The sequence below is a fragment of the Eutrema salsugineum genome, unplaced genomic scaffold (genome assembly GCF_000478725.1).
Source record: "Eutrema salsugineum unplaced genomic scaffold, Eutsalg1_0 scaffold_2, whole genome shotgun sequence".
In the NCBI taxonomy this organism is placed as follows: Eukaryota; Viridiplantae; Streptophyta; class Magnoliopsida; order Brassicales; family Brassicaceae; genus Eutrema; species Eutrema salsugineum.
This window is the reverse complement of record NW_006256829.1, coordinates 321,851-339,687: the sequence shown is the minus strand read 5'-3', so window position 1 is coordinate 339,687 and position 17,837 is coordinate 321,851. Positions and strand designations below refer to the sequence as shown.

The window sequence follows — 17,837 nt, the reverse complement described above, 5'->3', positions numbered from 1 at the left end:
AGTTTAGATGTTTTATTCATTACACATGTTATCACCTTTTAAAATATCAATGTTCTATTACCATCTTTTGTTTTGCTAGTGTTCTAAAATATTGAATAACCAAATATGTTGGAAAGTACTACACGGGTTGGTAAATATTTGCTCGTGAAAATAAATTTTTGACAAGAAAAAATCAACTAGATAGCTTAGACATTACTAGGCATTGTGTCATGTGTGAACATCCGATCTAATTATTTTGAAAGTTTAATGAAAAAGGTTATCACAAAAAGATGTACGCATTAATGGACCAAAAAACGAGAAAATGTCACGCTCGGAAAAAAAAAACGAAAAATGTCAAAGCCTCTTGTTTATTAATCCTGTTTTGTTGCTAAAATAGACTTTATTATCTTAAAAAAGGATACAAATTTAGATTGGCAGCGAGACTGATGAAATAACACCATTATTCTTATACTAAAAATGTTCAGAATTCAGACTGAACCTTCTTTTTCAACTAAAAACGATGTGTGCAGATTTTATCTGACACCTGCAAAATCCATTTTCCAGGCCCATTCTAATTTCATTCGATATTTTATTTAAATAAGATTTTGGATTTTGTATAGAAAATAATTAAAAAAAGTTTTGTTTTCTCTTCATCTCCTTTCCCTTTCAATGTCCGTTGGTAACAGACGAAGGCTTCAGACATAAACAACACTTTTTCTCTCTAACAAGAAATTAAGCAGAGAGACAGTGATGATGTGAGCAGAGAAGAAAAGGAGGATCACGCATCGTCTCTTCTAATGAATCCCTCCACCGACCAAACTTCCGCCGTCGCCGACGAGCTAGCTCCGCCGACTCAACCGCACCGCTTATCGACATCATGCGATCTACATCCAGATGAGCGCTTCTCCGGTTTCTGCCCTTCCTGTCTCTGTGAACGTCTCTCCGTCTTAGATGACAACGGCGCTCCACCGCCGTCGTATTCCCGGAAACCGCCCGCCATTTCCGCCGCCGCGTTGAAAGCCCTCTTCAAACCCTCTAGTAGTAACAACAACAACAACAACAACAACGCAAACGGCCGGGTCCGACCCGGTTTCTTCCCGGAGCTCCGACGTACGAAATCTTTTTCGGCGAAGAACAACGAGGGATTCTCCAGTGGGTTTGAGCCGCAGCGTCGGTCTTGTGACGTCAGGCTTCGTGACGAGCATAGAAACATTCCAATCAAAGAAGCTGCCACCGTAGTCTCCGGCGGTAAGATTGAGGACGAAGTTAGGAAGTCTAGCGTGAGTGAGGCGGTCTTTGAGGTGAGTGAAGAAGAAGCAGCCGAAACAGAGAAGGAAGAAGAAAATAGAGGTCACTCTGAGATAGTAAATGATTCCTGCGAAATTACAGAGGAAAAAAGCGGCGAGATTGTTGAGGTAGAAGAGAAAGTAATCAGCGAAGCGGAATTGAAGCCAATGAAAGATTACATGGATCTCTATCCACAGACAAAGAAGCCCTCCGTCAGAGATTTCGCCGGGAGTTTATTTTCCGCGGCCTCTGTTTTCAGCAAGAAGCTTCAGAAATGGAGGCAAAAGCAGAAGATGAAGAAGCCGAGGAGCGGTGGCGGCGGAGGAGGACGGCCACAGTTGCCGGTGGAGAAGGCGACTACTAGGAGTCAGTTTAGAGATACACAGTCTGAAATCGCTGAGTACGGATTCGGCCGGCGATCCAGCGACACCGACCCTAGATTCTCGCTTGACGCCGGCAGATTTTCCGTTGATATTGGTCGGATTTCAATAGACGATTCTCGTTACTCGTTAGACGAGCCAAGAGCGTCGTGGGATGGGCACTTAATCGGCAGAACGGCCTTACCACCGGCGGCTAGGGTTCCTCCGCCGCCATCGTTGCTATCAGTCGTAGAAAACGCGCCAATGCGTCGGCCAGATATGCATATTCCGGCGAAAGATGCGTCGTCTCCGTCAACTAATCCGATTAACGGTGAATCCGACCCGATTATTATCATCCCAGGCGGCTCGACTCAAACCCGAGACTACTACACGGAACCTCCGTCGCGGAGGCGGAAGAGCCTCGACAGATCCAATTCAATCAAAATAAACGTTTCGACGGAGACGGACGAGGTCAAATCGGTGTCAAATTCCAAGGTTTCTCCGGCGATAACAGCAGACTCAAATTCGAGAACGCTGAAAGACGACCACTACATGGAAGCAGCGGAAAACAAAGTGAATCAGAATAGTGAGAAGAAATCGAGACGATGGGGAAAATGGAGCATGTTAGGATTTATATACAGGAAAGGTGTTGTTACCAAAGACGAGGAAGAGGATAGATATAGCAGATCGAACAGCACCGGGATGGTGGAGAGATCATTATCGGAATCGTGGCCGGAGCTGAGGAGCGAAGGAGGAGGACCGAAGATGAGGAGGAGTAACAGCAATGTGAGCTGGCGGAGCTCCGGCGGAGGATCGTCGAGGAATAAGAGTTGGAGGCATTCGTCTAAGGATGGAGAGAACGGAATGTTGAGGTTTTATCTAACACCGAGTTGGAGAACAGGCGGCGGTGGTGGAGGCGCCGGAGGCGGTGGTAGTGGGTGGGAGAAGACGGCGGCTAGAGCAAATAGTCAGGGCCACTCTATTGCGAGGAGGGTTATGAGGCTGTATTGACCAAAGTGTCCCTCTTAATTTTAATTTTATTGGGAGGTTCAGGTTTAGGGTTGGGGTTAATTACTATTTTTTAAAAAAAATTGGTCATCTAACTTGAACCGTAGTAAACCGGACGAAATTTAAATCGGTTCATTGTCCTATAAATTGAAATTCACAACCTAAACACCCGTAAATTTATGGGTTAGGCTCAATCCGCCGCCGTCGAGCTGAATCGATTGCAAGAATGCAAGTTCGAGGAAGAAGAAGCTGTTTCGAGAAAGCATGTTAAAAGGATGCGTATGTATAGTTACAGTATCAAAGATTATCTGGATAGTAATTAGGAATTGAAGCTGAGTGATGCTTTGGAAGTGTTTGACGAAATGTCTGAGAGAGAAGTTACATCTGAGGTTACGTTTTATGTTATCGTAATTGGTTGGTTCTGGAAGAAGAGAGATACTGAGAAGGCAATGTAATCTCTGGCCACCTTAGCTTTTTAAGGTATAGTTGATTTACCATTAATCTCAGTCGAAATATTGCGATTATATGTATTGTGTGTACTAAACCGCTAATTTCTATTCCAGATAAGTCTTTGGAACAACTGAAGTAGTCGAGGCTGGAACGTGACTCGAGATGCCACATTGTGTTTCGAGAAGAATCAGGTGAGCTAAAAAAAAAAACTCAAAAGTCAAGGTGCAAATAGTATGATAGTATCTTCTTCCTCACTTGATTTCACCAAGTAGCTAGTCTGTGTTTGAGTATGATGCTATCCTGTTTCTATATAATCAAAGAGTGCATAAACGATATATTTAACCGAGTAGGCACAAGCATCCGAGAGACATAACATTGGTCTTGGTGGTTTGAGTAAACATCACCAAGATCTGTTATATAACGATGCAAAAGCAACCTGTAGTAAGAGCTTGACGTATCAAGCCCAAGTGATAAGTTTCAAACTTGGGTCTATTAATCAAGTTATATGACCTTTTACGATTTGACGCACTTATGTCTCTCGTTCTACTTGTTGTTGCCATTTCCATTTCACCAAAAAATCGCGACTTTTGCTTTAACCAGGTTACCTTCTGTTCGTGGCCGTGGATGTGCCCGTTTTCTTCCTTGCAGCGGATTTCTACTCTAAAACTCAGTTTGTTTTATTTTCATTTATAATAATCTGCAATTTGTAGTGTGTTAGTTGTCTTTTATTAATGGTTTTGACTTTCTTTAGCAAAAGAAGATACTATCTGTTTCATGGAATTGGAAGAAAGTATAGAGCTCTCACTTTTGCATTTCAGTTTTGCATACGGTTCCCCGAAATGATGAAACGAAATTCTTAGTCCTAATTTGTTAGTCTAAAAGCAATTAGACCTTTGAAATCTGTTAAATCCCACAGGTTCCTTGAAAGCTTGCATCTGAACCTCAAAACGTTTGATTTCACTTGATCGGAGACTCATCACTAGGAAGTAAAGCAAAAGGCAAATGGTATATTGTTCAAGTTGCAATCAGAGAAGAAAACCAAGTCTGCGACTGGAACAAGACATTCTACTAATCTTAGTACAGTGTAATTTATGTTCTTGTATCTCTTCTTGCTACCGGCTTGATATTGGGTGAATAACGTAACATGATACTCTAAAAGAAAAACATTAAAAGCGAAAGATTATCAAACAGACTTCCGTGACGATTCCTGTATTCTCTCAGAGTGCATGCCCCGTCGCTTTCTTGTAAGTGTACCTTTTAGCAATCCAAAGGTAGACGAAGAAATTCAAGAAACTCAAAACAGCCAATAACCAATAGAAGTAATCAAGATGGCCTCTGTTCAGGTTATCCGCGATCCAGCCTGGTCTCCCACCGGAGGTCGTGATTTTCGTGACCACCGTCACGAGCAACGTGCTTAAGTAGTTCCCTAATGCGACGGTGGTGAGCGATAAAGCCGAACAAAGACTCCTCATAGCATCAGGAGCTTGATCGTAGAAGAACTCAAGCTGACCAATAAAAGTGAAAACCTCTGCGCAACCTACGAAAAAATACTGCGGAACTTGCCAGAAAATCGATATCGGAACTGTTTCCTCGTCGTAGAGACTGTGTGTTCGGATGTAGCTTAACCTTTGGACCTCGAGGACTCCCGCTGATATCATAGAGAAGACAGAGATTACAAGTCCGATTCCGATCCGTTGAAGCTGCGTGAAGCCACGGTCATGGCCCGTGACTTTTCTGGCGAGCGGAACGATAAGCTGGTCATAGACAGGTGTCCAGAAGAGCACACTGAGGATGTCGAATAAGGAGAGTGATGCGGAAGGGATTGTGAAGTGAGGTCCCATGCGTTTGTCCATTGTGTTGCCTTGTAGCACGAACATTGTGCTCATTTGGCTATAAACCGCAGCGAAGACGATCCCTGAGGCCCAAACCGGTAACAGACCGATCAATGCTTTGAGCTCTTCTACTTGTGTCACTGTACATAGTTTCCATGCTGACTTTGCTGCGTCTTTTTTGTCACTCTCTGTCTCCACTGCTGCTTTGTCGAAGAACCTGTAATAGTTTAAAACTCAATAATCAGAAAAAGGTTAAACCAACTTTGTCACACTCTCTCTCTTAGCTTAGCTCGACTTACGTTAGTTTAGTGGTGTGTTCGAGCTTGCGGCTTCCTTGGATATTGCTTTCGGCGTCTTGTATCTCGTAGAGAAGAGATTCATCTTCAGGGAGTTTTACTTTGGATTTTCTGAAAGAAGCAACAATGACTTGAAGCATTCTTGTGATGGGACTCCCTCCTGGTTTCTGAAGCCTGTAGAACTTGCTTCCGGCGAAGAATAAGAGCACGGCCAAGGCCATGGCCACGGTGGGAATTCCGAAACCCCAACCCCAACCAATATTCATCTGAATCCAAACGAGAACAGAGGAAGCAATCATTGCACCAACGTTGATCACAAAGTAGAACCAATTGAAGAATGAGCTTTTTGACTCTCTCTCTACTTCGTCTGTGTCATCAAACTGATCAGCGCCAAACGAAGAAACGCAAGGCTTGATTCCTCCTGTCCCGAGTGCGATCAAGTAGAGCGCTACGAATGTGATCGCTGTTTGCCCCCCGGTTGCGTGGCAATCTTCTCCGTTGCAGGTTGGTGTTAGACCAGGAACCGAAGCTGATAACGTCAATAGTGTCATTCCCTAGTCACACAAGAGCAACACACATTTTCAAGATTTCATTTTTTACACTTTGATGAGGAAACAAGAGATATGGATTTGATATATGTCTTACGCAAATGTAGACGATGACGAAGGAAGCGATGGTGAAGTATCGACCGAGATAAGCATCGGCGAGAAAAGCACCGATCAAAGGAGTGGCGTAACATGTTCCGGACCAGTTTGTGACACTGTTGGAAGCAGCAACGTTTCCCATACTCAGATGTTTCTCCACATAGTTGACCAGATTTATACTCATTCCATAGTAAGCCAATCTTTCACAACACTCGGTTCCTGCCAATTTTTATGATACAAATATAATAATCAAATATAAATCTCAGAAAGCAAAAAAGTAGTTTCAAGGTTTACAACCACACCAAGAATGAATCTGCAAGCTTTCCAGGTTCCTGTTTTCTCCTTGTTTGCTGGTTTCTTGTGAATGTCAAGAGTTCCATCTTGTGTAAACATATCCATGTCCTCTCCAGTTTGCAGCCTGAGGAAAGGGACAAGAGATGACTTCTTTGCCAAGTAAAACTCTGCTGCTAAGCAACACACAACCTAGCATCTTCTACGACAAATTCTCTGTTTTACATAGACAGATTAGACAAATACACACCATTGGATAGAGCCTAAGTATATTTCCTTTACACACACCAACGTATATCGAAATTAAACATACAGAATTTCGTCGAGAAATCTGTGGATCTGAACATTTCGTCCATGTCAATTTTGTTTTGAAAAACCAAAAAAAATAATAATAATTCGAGTAAAGACAACTCCTACGCATGTTAATACATTACCGTACTGATTGATGCATCGCTCGTTTTCAGACGAAAATTGTTTTATATAAACTCAGATCGAAAATCAGATTTACGAATTAAATCCCGATCAAAGCTACTGGGAATCCAAAAAAAAAAAAAAAAGACAAATCAGAACGGAGAAAAACTAATTATCGTTGGAGAGATTCGTACGTGCTTATCCCGTAGCTTTTTTTGTTTTTATTAAACAGAGGAAATGGCGGTTGAGATATTTCCGGCGACGGCGGCTGGCTTCGCCGGTATTTCGGTTACGCGGTGGTGGAACAGTTTGGTGAAGATACTTTTGGGGCTTGAGCGTTTGTTTTGCGCCGTGTGGTATTTATAACACTCTGAATAGCCAAGAGAATCAGGTTTCGTCTTTTTACTACTTACGTCCCTGTACTTACTATTTTCCTGCAAATTCGCCTAGACGTTCTTTTCCTTTTTGCTAAAAAAAAATTTGACTACACTTATGATCCCATCTTTTGGCTAATGGGCGTGTATTTGAATAACTTTCGAGTTTCGATAACGTATTAAATCTTATTTATTTTAACACAACAAGAGCATGCTTATCTAGGTTTATAATGTAATTTCAAATATCAAATTATAACTAAAAAAGAATCAGATAAATTAGTTATATTTTGATATTTTTAGAAAAAAAGTTTTATGGAAATAGATCTTTAAACAAAACAAAAAATTACTATTAAAATCATACCAGTTACGGATCATTTGTGTCCAGATTCATAGAATATGATGCAAATACATCTTTGACTTAAAAAAAAAAAAAAACTCATCAAGAACTCAAAAGTAGCAAACAAAAAAATTAGGATAAATTTTTTATTATAATATTCTTATCAGCTAAGTACTAGTCAAGATTTCGATAAAATTATAATTTTAAGCACCATCTAACAAGAGGTGTTCACCCGGAATAATATAAACCACAAGAGGCTAAACAAATATTCCACACAAAAGAAGTATTAGTCTCATAATTACAGAACTAATAAATTACAAAACGGTGTTCCAGATATAATCCAAAATGAATTTAATGTTATACTTAAGAGAAAATTGAATCCACACTATTAGCTGTGACTGAGTAGTAAACATTCATAGTAAAAATGAATTGAGAGGAATGTCGAAAAATGACAGAAAATTTTGGCATTCTTCATAAAGTGGAAATGTTTGCACATGTGTTGAACAAAAAGGGGACGAAGGGGAAAAAAATTTCTTCGTTGGACAAATAACGGAAAAATCCAGAAACCTATTTGAATGCACGCATTAGCTGTGACCTATGAGCCTATGACTTAGAGAGACTAAAGAGGAAACAATTAACAAGTTGGAAATAAAACTGTAGATGCTATTAAGCTCATACAGATAGTATAGATCTATGAATTTAAGTTCAATATTGAGTACAATAATTTGAACTTGACTTTTCTTTAGAAAAAGTAGGATATGATTTTTCTGTGTCTCCTCGAAAGCAATGCTGTTGTATTTTTGGGTCAAACAAAGCAAGGGGGAAGAAAATGAAATGATCTAAAGGTATTTCCGTATTTGGTATGATTTGCGTCTAAGTACATTTGTAAACCAAGATTTCTTTTTCTTCTCTTTTGTGGTTTAAGACATCGGTTAGCCTCGGTCTAGTTGTATACAAACCGCTCGGTGTACATTTTCCAATTGATCCCTTTTAATATCATTAAATGGTTCACTTGTTGGCCCATATATGCAAATGGGTTGAACTACAATTTCACTGATACTGTATATTGAAATTTCGAAATACAAAACTTAGCCCAAAAAACAAATCATTCTAAAGAAGTATATATTACTAACTAACATGGACATTTATTTATTCGAATTTTAGATTACTGCTCATATAAATGACCACACAATCTCATTATCTGTATTTTTAAAAAATAAAAATAAAACGATTTACAATATTTTTTTCCATAAGGCCACAAAGAGTCGCACTCAAATATAGGTTGACTACTTTAATTCCTGACCAAACCAATTAGTTCGGTTATTGCTTCCCAGCAAATATAATCATTTTCTGTTAGATGTAATCCTCCAATAAGATTTCTTGAAAGATATTCCTCAACTATTTTTACATAACTAATATCTTGTCGAGAAATAGGAGTTTTGGATTGTAACAGTTTCTAATATCCATAGTTACATTTGTTACACGTTACTGAGGTCTTATTTAACTAGAAAATGTTCATACGTAGTTTTACATAAATCAGGTGATGTACTTGTCATTTTATAGAGGTCTTAACTTATATGAGTATAGAAGTTATAGAAATAGATGATTTTTTTAATCACAAAGTAGAAAATCACGCATTATCTCCCTTGATCATTCATGGTGTTAGTCGAAAATATTTCCATATAAAATAGTAGTATTTTTACTTTGTTTCATATACATAGTGGTGAAGTTTAAGACATAATCTGATCTTTCTTACTATATGGAACATATGGAAATTACAAACTGAAACATAAAAACAAAGCTTTGAGAAGATTGAAAGAAAACATAAAAAGAATTCAACCTACTCTTAATTAGGTTCCAACCCACAAAGTGAAACATATACTTTCTCTCTAAGCATTCGAGCTCTAATTTCACCAAACTGACGGAAGCACAAGAACCCAACATTTGCATCTTTATAAGCCAATGATCATGAATCATTTTCAAATCACAAAAGAAAGAGAGAAAGTAGACAAATCAATAGAACATCAAAAGAGGAAAGTTTTACCACGCTTAAAGATAAAAGGGCAAGACAAATGGAATTTCCAATTCGGATTTTAGTGATATTTGCATTGCTCGCCTTTCCGGCATGCGTCCACGGTGCAATCCGCAAGTACACATTTAACGTAAGTCCACATCAAATGTTATCTATTCAATCGATATCATATGATCTCGTCAAATATTATTTCATACATTTTGGGTTTAACAGAAAAAAAAAAAAAAAGGTGGGTGTTAGAGGTGAATTTCTTAAATTAAGGTACTTATTTAAGACGAGATTATCTAAAATTTCAGGTGATAACAAAGCAAGTGACGCGGCTTTGTTCAACAAAACAGATTGTTACCGTTAACGGTAAATTTCCGGGACCCACAATCTATGCTAATGAAGACGACACAATTCTCGTTAACGTCGTTAACAACGTCAAGTATAACGTCTCTATCCATTGGTGAGAACTGAAACCTCTGATATCAAACTTCCTCCCCTCTCCAAAAATATTACTTTATTTATTTTTGTTTCTTCTGTTAGGCATGGAATAAGACAGTTAAGAACCGGTTGGGCCGATGGACCGGCCTACATAACCCAATGCCCAATTAAACCGGGACACAGCTACGTGTATAACTTCACGGTCACAGGCCAACGTGGCACGCTTTGGTGGCACGCACATGTCCTCTGGCTCAGAGCTACGGTTCATGGTGCCATCGTGATTCTTCCTAAACCGGGTCTACCTTACCCATTCCCTAAACCACACAGAGAAGAAGTCATCGTACTAGGTATATTATTCAAGAGAAGATAATATTATGGCAAGAGTTATAAATTTTTAATTTAGTCTACTAACCTATAAATACCGGTGTAGGCGAGTGGTGGAAATCCGATACCGAAACGGTTGTTAATGAAGCATTAAAATCCGGTTTAGCACCTAATGTCTCAGATGCTCACGTCATTAACGGTCATCCCGGTCTCGTCCCAAACTGCCCATCGCAAGGTTAATTAATTCGGCACAAAAAAATTAATTAATTAATTGAATAACAAATTTTGATCTTTATATCGTTCATTTTTTGTTTGGGAATTTCAGGTAATTTTAAATTAGCGGTGGAGAGCGGGAAAACATACATGCTACGACTAGTAAATGCAGCGATGAACGAAGAACTCTTCTTCAAGATCGCCGGCCACCGTTTCACCGTCGTGGAAGTCGACGCCGTTTATGTCAAACCTTTCACCACCGACACAATCCTAATCGCTCCCGGTCAAACCACCACCGCCTTAGTCTCTGCCGCCCGTCCCTCCGGTCAATACCTAATCGCCGCCGCTCCATTCCAAGACTCCGCCGTCGTCGCCGTGGACAATCGCACCGCCACCGCCACCGTACATTACTCCGGCACATTCTCCGCCACAGCCACTAAAACCACTTCGCCGCCTCCTCAAAACGCAACCTCCGTCGCAAACTCGTTCGTCAATTCCCTCCGGAGTCTCAACTCAATCACATATCCGGCTAAAGTTCCGATCACCGTCGATCACGATCTGCTATTCACAGTCGGTTTAGGGATCAACCGTTGTCACAGCTGTAAAGCCGGAAACTTTTCACGTGTCGTCGCCGCCATAAACAACATTACATTCAAGATGCCTAAAACGGCTCTGCTTCAAGCACATTACTTTAACCTAACCGGAATCTATACGACCGATTTCCCTGCTAAACCACGCCGGTTTTTCGATTTCACCGGAAAACCACCTTCCAATTTAGCAACCATGAAGGCCACAAAGCTCTACAAGCTTCCGTACAATTCAACGGTGCAGGTTGTTCTGCAGGATACCGGAAATGTGGCGCCGGAAAACCATCCGATTCATCTTCATGGGTTTAATTTCTTTGTGGTTGGACTTGGATCTGGGAATTATAACTCCAAGAAAGATTCTAAGAAATTTAATCTTGTTGATCCGGTGGAGAGAAATACCGTCGGAGTGCCTTCCGGTGGTTGGGCGGCGATCAGATTCCGAGCAGATAACCCAGGTACAGACGTACAGTATATATCTATCTAGTTCAATCATATAACCAAATTATAACCAAAGAAAGAACCAAAGTATGTTTCAGTTTTCTTCTTCCTTAACCGAATAACCAACCCAAAATAAAACAGAATTTTGTCTCAAATCTATATACTACATAATGAGATTGGTTCTACAGCTTAGAAAAGAAAAAAGTTTTGACACCATATATAATCTGATTAAGTTTAGATAACTAAAATTTACGGACGTCCTTCAAGTTTATCACAACCTCTTTTTTTTTTTTGGTTATGCTTCTCTGACGATAAATAATATCTGGCTTTTTTTGTTTCTTAAGTCAACGACTATTTTAAAAGTTAGAGTCGTGATATCGAGTATGTGTATAAAATATAGTGGTTACAATTAGTAATAGTTATAAATTGATATAATATGTGTATACATGTGGTTGCAGGAGTTTGGTTTATGCATTGCCATTTAGAAGTACACACAACATGGGGACTAAAGATGGCATTCTTGGTGGAGAATGGTAAAGGCCCAAACCAATCAATTCTTCCTCCTCCAAGTGATCTTCCCAAATGTTGAATACTCCAACATTATTTTTTTAATCAAATGATTCTTTTCAATTTGATATTCTTATGCTTAGCAAAATGTCAACAAAGTCATTGTATGATTGCGTTACGCTTTAATGAAATGTTGAAAACAATAGTCCTTTTTAAACTCACCATTTTTTGTAATACCAAAAATATCGTGGAAAAACTCACCAACTTTTTCCCCAAATAATAGACCAGTTGCCAGTAAAGTAATATGTGCGAATGATCCCATTTAAAAAAAAAAAATAGTTTTCTTTTAACTAATTTTGATTCGTTAAAAAGAACAAAAACATTAAATCGTCGTCCTGTTTGATCAAAAGTTTATCTAATTTAATTCGTTAGTTGTGAATTGTTTTATAGTATTGACAATATATTTGATATTAAAATTAAAGATAGTTTTCAATATATCTTTAACGAACATAGACACGCAGAATTGACAAATTAAAATTACAGTTTGGATGATAATTAAAGAAAAAAGATCACAATTATTGCTGAACAAATTTGCGGACAATATTGAATAAAAAGTATTTGTTAGTTGGTAGAAAACAATAATGTTTATACGTTGTACATCGAACATTCACCTAGAAGTTTAAACGTGTCTACTGGATTATACAGTAAAATAATATTTAAAAAAAAACGAAAAAATGTTCTTTCAAAATTCGTTATCACCGCAAAATTTATCGGTCGTTGAATTTTATTAATTAGGTGCAATGTCACATATCCAATAGTGAAAAACGGGAAAGAGAAAAAAACGAAACACACACTCCTAATAAAATGGATAGAAATTAAATAAAACGAAGCAAGAGTAATAAATTTGACAGAAAATGGATTATTTACTAATTATAGTAAGAGAATCTTGCTAAATATAGAATACAAGAAGATGTCACTCTCCGTCGACAGAACTTGTGTCTGATACAAATCAGCAGACGACACAATTTACGCTTCAAATTTGTGTGTTGTTGTTCCATGCATGTGACACCTTAAATTCTGTGTAGCATTCCTTTGCTGTCCCTACCATATTTTATATTCCTAATACTCCTACAATAATTAATGTTAACCACTTTCTGGTGTGTTTTATTGAATCTAATTAAGTAATCATGCACTTTTTTTTTTACACGGGTAATTTTAGTTTGACTATTAAGGGAGAAACTATATTTCCATCTTCTAATATTCATACGTTCACGTTAACAAAAATATACGTTCATTATATATAACGTACATATTTTAAAATAAAGGAACTAATTAAGCCGTTTATCGTGAACACATGGACATGTTATTACATATAACTCGATATTATTAAAATTAAATATACAGTAGAACATATATAAATTAATACTCGATAAATTAATAATTACTATAAATTAATAAATTTTGTTGGTCTTAGGCCAATGTAAAAATCCATCAAATTCGATAAGATAATAAGATAATAATTTTTTTGAAACCATTATTTAAATATATAGTCCTAACAAAAATATAAATTAATAATTATATAAATTTATGTAAATGTATGTAAATATAATATTTTAAAATATGACTAATGTGTTTGTTTTTACTTAAAGTTGAAATCTCATTGATTTCTATCTCTCTACTTATTATATCAGTAGCTCTTATTGTTGTTTTACTATATACAATCAAAATTTATGATAATTTTTTATGTGATAATTGATTTTCTTACTTGTAAATATTTTTAAATGCATTATAATGTTATCTTTAATTTTATTAGCAACAATACTAATAATAGCTATGGTTTTTTATAAATTTTAAACTTATGAACATGTATATTTTTATATGGAAAATATAATATATTGTTAAAACTATTTTATTGTGATAGTTATAATTTTTAATTATAATTTATATTATGAGATTTATTAAAATTTTAAAATATAATATTATTTCAAAAAAGTTTTAGAAAATTATATGCGGAAAGCAAATTTTTTCTATAAATTAATAATTATTAATTTATAAATATATTAATATCACGATAAATTAATAAAATATCATGGTCCCAACATTATTAATTTATAGAGGTTTTACTGTATTATTTTTCGTTTATGTGTTTTAAGTAATTAATTTTGAAAGGTAAAAAGTTATGAGTTTGTGATAATATTAGTACTGTTGGCTATTATAATTGTATATGCAATGCTTTATACTTTTACCAATTTATATCATATAATTGGCAAAAGTGGAGCTGTGGTACCGCCCAGATGAAGTGGTGAGATATTATAATAAAGTTTTTTTTTTACAGTGGGAGCAATCAACACATATGCGTTTTTTTTAACATATATATATATATATATATATATATGCGCTTCATAATGTCTTTATATGCAGGAATATAATAAACAGTGTTTAATTCTTATTATTCTAAAATATCCTTGGTCATTCCTTACTTGCCACCAACAGCTCTCTTCCGGGTTTCTTTTGAATTGCTTTTTAACTTATGTTCATCCCCTAACCCATTCGTACAATGGGATCACTAGATTATGTTAATTTATTGAAAAATCGAAGTATTCAATGTATATATTGGATAGTATACTTCCGAACCCCCTCGTTTGATTCGCATCTTTTCATTCGGTAGAAGAATTCTAAAATTTAACAATGGCAAAAACTAGGAATCCAATGGCATTATTTGGTCGAATTAGATAACTAAGTTCATAATTTACTAAAAAGTAGTAACTATATATATATATGTGTGTGTGTTTATTACTCGTGTTAACTCGTGTTAACTAGTTTTATGCTTTTCATCGTGACGGTAGGACTAGAAAGTTTCTTTTTTTTTTTTTTTTTAGGACTAAAAAGTTTCGGTGGAGAGAATTACATAGCCAGATTTGGAGAAGATAATAAGTAGAGGAGACAATATTTGAACTCAATTCTTTGTGAGCCACGAGTTCGACATCGTCGTTAAACAATCTCAGCAAAAATATAGGATTATCAACACTGGACATTTTTTTTTCTTTTATTTTGGCAACAATCAATACTGGACTTTCGTATCGGTGTTTTATGTGAAACGGATCGAGTACAAAAATACTGTGATGGTACAATAATGTTGGATCATAGTATCATACTGCAGAAACATAAAATTTGTTGCTAAAATTAAACATTAATTATTATTTAATATTTTATACTTTTAGATTTCATGGTATAACATACTTCAATTAACTTTAAACTTATGCCGAGTATCACGGTTACAACTTAATCAGTTATTTAAATTACATATTTTAAAGGTCGAATATTCCAACTTGTCTTTGTATATTTTTGTTTAGCCTATGTTTGTGTTATTATGTGTCTTAATTGTTGTATTTGTAATACAACTAAAACATTGAATGGGCTATTTCGTGTTGACAACAAAAAATGGGCTCTTTTATTAAATAGTTGTAGATTAAACTATACGAATTAAGAACCGGCCAAACCATTGAACAGTCGTTTTCTGGTCTTTTTCATTTGATTGGTCACAACTTCTTTGTCATAAAATACAAATTATGTTACACTTTCTTTCATAAATCGACACGTGCATTTGGTTAGTCTAATCCTATATCAATTTTATATAGCATAAGACAAATCTGCTAATTATCAAATAAGATTAACCCATACTAAGCGAATTTATCTGGCCTTGAGTTTTTACAAAGAAAAAAAAGGGCATATATAATAATATTACCAAGGAAGGAGTTGTCGTATATCTATTGGCCGGCTAACTAAATTAATAAATATTAATGATTTGACATAGGTAAAAGTTTAGATATCTCTCTGGTTAAATCAAAATATCTTACTTTTTTCTACACCTTTTCTTGTTGAATGTAGTGTATTCCTCTTGATCATCACGAGAAATGTAGAGAAAGAAATAATTAAAAGCAAGATCCACTTTTGTTTTTTCGTTTGCGACCAAAGAGATCCACTTTATGCTCTGTTTTATTTTCTCTTTGTAATAATTTCCTCGATAAAATCCTGAAGAACAACCTTTTTTTTTTTATCGGTCACTCGAGACTCCGTAGAGTCAATCAAAAAGCCATTGATTCTCTTCTTCCTTCTCTCCCTCTCTCTTTCTCTCTCTTTGCTTTGTTTTTCTTTCTTTAAGATTTAAAAGAAAAATAGAGGAGGAGCTAGTTATGTCGTCGACGAACGGAGGGTTCGAGTTTTTTTCACCGGAGAACACAAACTGGATTTTCCAAGAAGTCAGAGAATCCACGTGGACGGCTGAGGAAAACAAACGGTTCGAGAAAGCTCTCGCCTTTCTCGACGACAAAGACAATCCAGAGAGCTGGTCCAAAATCGCCGCTTTAATCCCCGGCAAAACCGTAGGTGACGTCATTAAACGATACAAGGAGCTGGAGGATGACGTCAGCGACATCGAGGCCGGACTTGTCCCCATTCCGGGATACGGCGGCGACACCTCCTCCGGAACCACCAGTGACTACTTCTTTGGGCTAGAGAACCCTAGTTACGGTTACGGTTACGATTACGTCGTCGGAGGGAAGAGGAGTTCGCCGGCGACGATGGATTACTTTAGGCCTCCGATGCCGGAAAAGGAACGGAAAAAAGGAGTTCCGTGGACCGAGGAAGAACACCGGTAATAACTAACTTTTTCACTATTTTGACTTGATTTTTTAAAAAAAAAATTATACTCCAAATAACACATTTTAAGTTTTATTTTTAAATTACCACCAAATCTAAAAGTTTCTTATGAATCCTTTCCAGACCACACTTATCAAAGTTTTAGGAACCCATACCTATCGTTTGTGGTAATTTAAAATTTTAACCACAACATTCAAACTAATCAATTTTTTTTGTTGTATATTAGGGTATTTGTTTAAAAATATACTTGAATTTTTTTGGATCTAATCCTTCGTTTATAAAACATAAATCGCCAACGATTTCTACTAGGTATAACAATTTATCACTACTTTGGTTGAATACTTTAAATCTTCACTTGGATTTGATCTTTTAAGTTTTTTTTTCATATAATCTTATGTGAATTTAATTAATTAAATACTATATAACATTGCTTTTGTTTTTTCAGTCTATTTCTAATGGGTTTGAAGAAATACGGAAAAGGAGATTGGAGAAACATAGCGAAAAACTTTGTGACGACTCGAACGCCGACGCAAGTCGCTTCACACGCTCAAAAATATTTCATTCGACAGCTCACTGATTGTAAAGACAAACGGCGATCAAGCATTCACGACATCACAACCGTTAACATCCCCGACGCAAACGTATCAACAACCGCCACCGCAACACTCTCTCCTACTACAACCAATTCTTTTGACGCTTTCCTCCCTCCAAAGCCTCATCACAATTTCGTGTTTGCGTCTGCGTCTAGTTATTATAACGCATTTCCGCAATGGAGTTGAAATCTCATATAGAAGTTCTAGAGTTTTATCTCATAAAATTGTTATATGTGTTTTCTACGTACATATATACCTATAAAATCAGTGCAGGATTCTTGTACATAGCTGTAAGAAATTTGAAAGTTTGTGTGATTATGCGATCCATATATATTTTAGGTTTGTTTGGTTGTAATTTCCAGTTTCACTGGTTTATTACCAATATCTTACTCACTGACATACTTTACATGTACTCAATTTCTTAAGAGGCATAGATATAATACAGGTGCTATATACTACATTACTACTTTATTAGTCATGTATTATAATGTTATTACCGTGGACTTTAATGTCAATGCTTGATGGAAGCTACTTTTCTTCCCGACAACTTAGGAGTTAGGACTTAAGATTAGCTCGAATCAGCATCTAATTCAGTTTTTTTTTGTTTAATTGATGAATAGGCAAAATATCTGACTATATTCTCTTCTTTTTTATTTTTTTTTTGGTATAATACACTCTTTTACTCGATATTCTTCCCATGACTTCGCTCATCGTGGTTCCATTTGCCTCCAATTATTATCGAATAACTCTGTTTGAATTTCTCCTTTTTGTATATAATTTATAAATTCGA

At 36.5% G+C, this 17,837-nt stretch overlaps 4 protein-coding genes across 6 annotated transcripts; 3 read left to right on the top strand and 1 right to left on the bottom strand.

Moving 5' to 3' along the window:
- The first annotated feature begins 646 nt into the window (after window positions 1–646).
- On the top strand, window positions 647–4,125 carry LOC18019471 (UPF0503 protein At3g09070, chloroplastic). 2 transcript variants are annotated; one of them, XM_024155848.1, is made up of 4 exons: window positions 647–3,113; window positions 3,197–3,274; window positions 3,684–3,753; window positions 4,000–4,125. In XM_024155848.1, the coding sequence occupies exon 1, from the start codon at window positions 777–779 to the stop codon at window positions 2,634–2,636; it is 1,860 nt and encodes a 619-aa protein (XP_024011616.1). In that variant the 5' UTR covers window positions 647–776; the 3' UTR covers window positions 2,637–3,113; window positions 3,197–3,274; window positions 3,684–3,753; window positions 4,000–4,125. The 2 variants fall into 2 exon arrangements, with proteins under 2 accessions (XP_024011616.1, XP_006398648.1); XM_006398585.2 differs by lacking the exon at window positions 4,000–4,125 and having other exon boundaries at window positions 3,684–3,895.
- LOC18019470 (protein NRT1/ PTR FAMILY 8.2) lies at window positions 4,087–6,892 on the bottom strand. Its single transcript, XM_006398584.2, has 5 exons — window positions 6,752–6,892; window positions 6,158–6,273; window positions 5,857–6,074; window positions 5,215–5,765; window positions 4,087–5,132 (listed from the first exon to the last, which is right to left on the bottom strand). The coding sequence occupies exons 2-5, from the start codon at window positions 6,252–6,254 to the stop codon at window positions 4,301–4,303; spliced, it is 1,698 nt and encodes a 565-aa protein (XP_006398647.1). The 5' UTR covers window positions 6,255–6,273; window positions 6,752–6,892; the 3' UTR covers window positions 4,087–4,300.
- A 2,448-nt stretch (window positions 6,893–9,340) lies between these two features.
- On the top strand, window positions 9,341–11,925 carry LOC18019469 (laccase-10). 2 transcript variants are annotated; one of them, XM_024156427.1, is made up of 6 exons: window positions 9,341–9,430; window positions 9,639–9,748; window positions 9,829–10,073; window positions 10,157–10,285; window positions 10,376–11,305; window positions 11,747–11,925. In XM_024156427.1, the coding sequence occupies exons 1-6, from the start codon at window positions 9,341–9,343 to the stop codon at window positions 11,875–11,877; spliced, it is 1,635 nt and encodes a 544-aa protein (XP_024012195.1). In that variant the 3' UTR covers window positions 11,878–11,925. The 2 variants fall into 2 exon arrangements, with proteins under 2 accessions (XP_024012195.1, XP_006398646.1); XM_006398583.2 differs by having other exon boundaries at window positions 9,597–9,748.
- A 3,724-nt stretch (window positions 11,926–15,649) lies between these two features.
- LOC18019468 (transcription factor DIVARICATA) lies at window positions 15,650–17,419 on the top strand. The gene is made up of 2 exons (XM_006398582.2): window positions 15,650–16,449; window positions 16,900–17,419. The coding sequence occupies exons 1-2, from the start codon at window positions 15,989–15,991 to the stop codon at window positions 17,231–17,233; spliced, it is 795 nt and encodes a 264-aa protein (XP_006398645.1). The 5' UTR covers window positions 15,650–15,988; the 3' UTR covers window positions 17,234–17,419.
- Window positions 17,420–17,837: the final 418 nt, after the last annotated feature.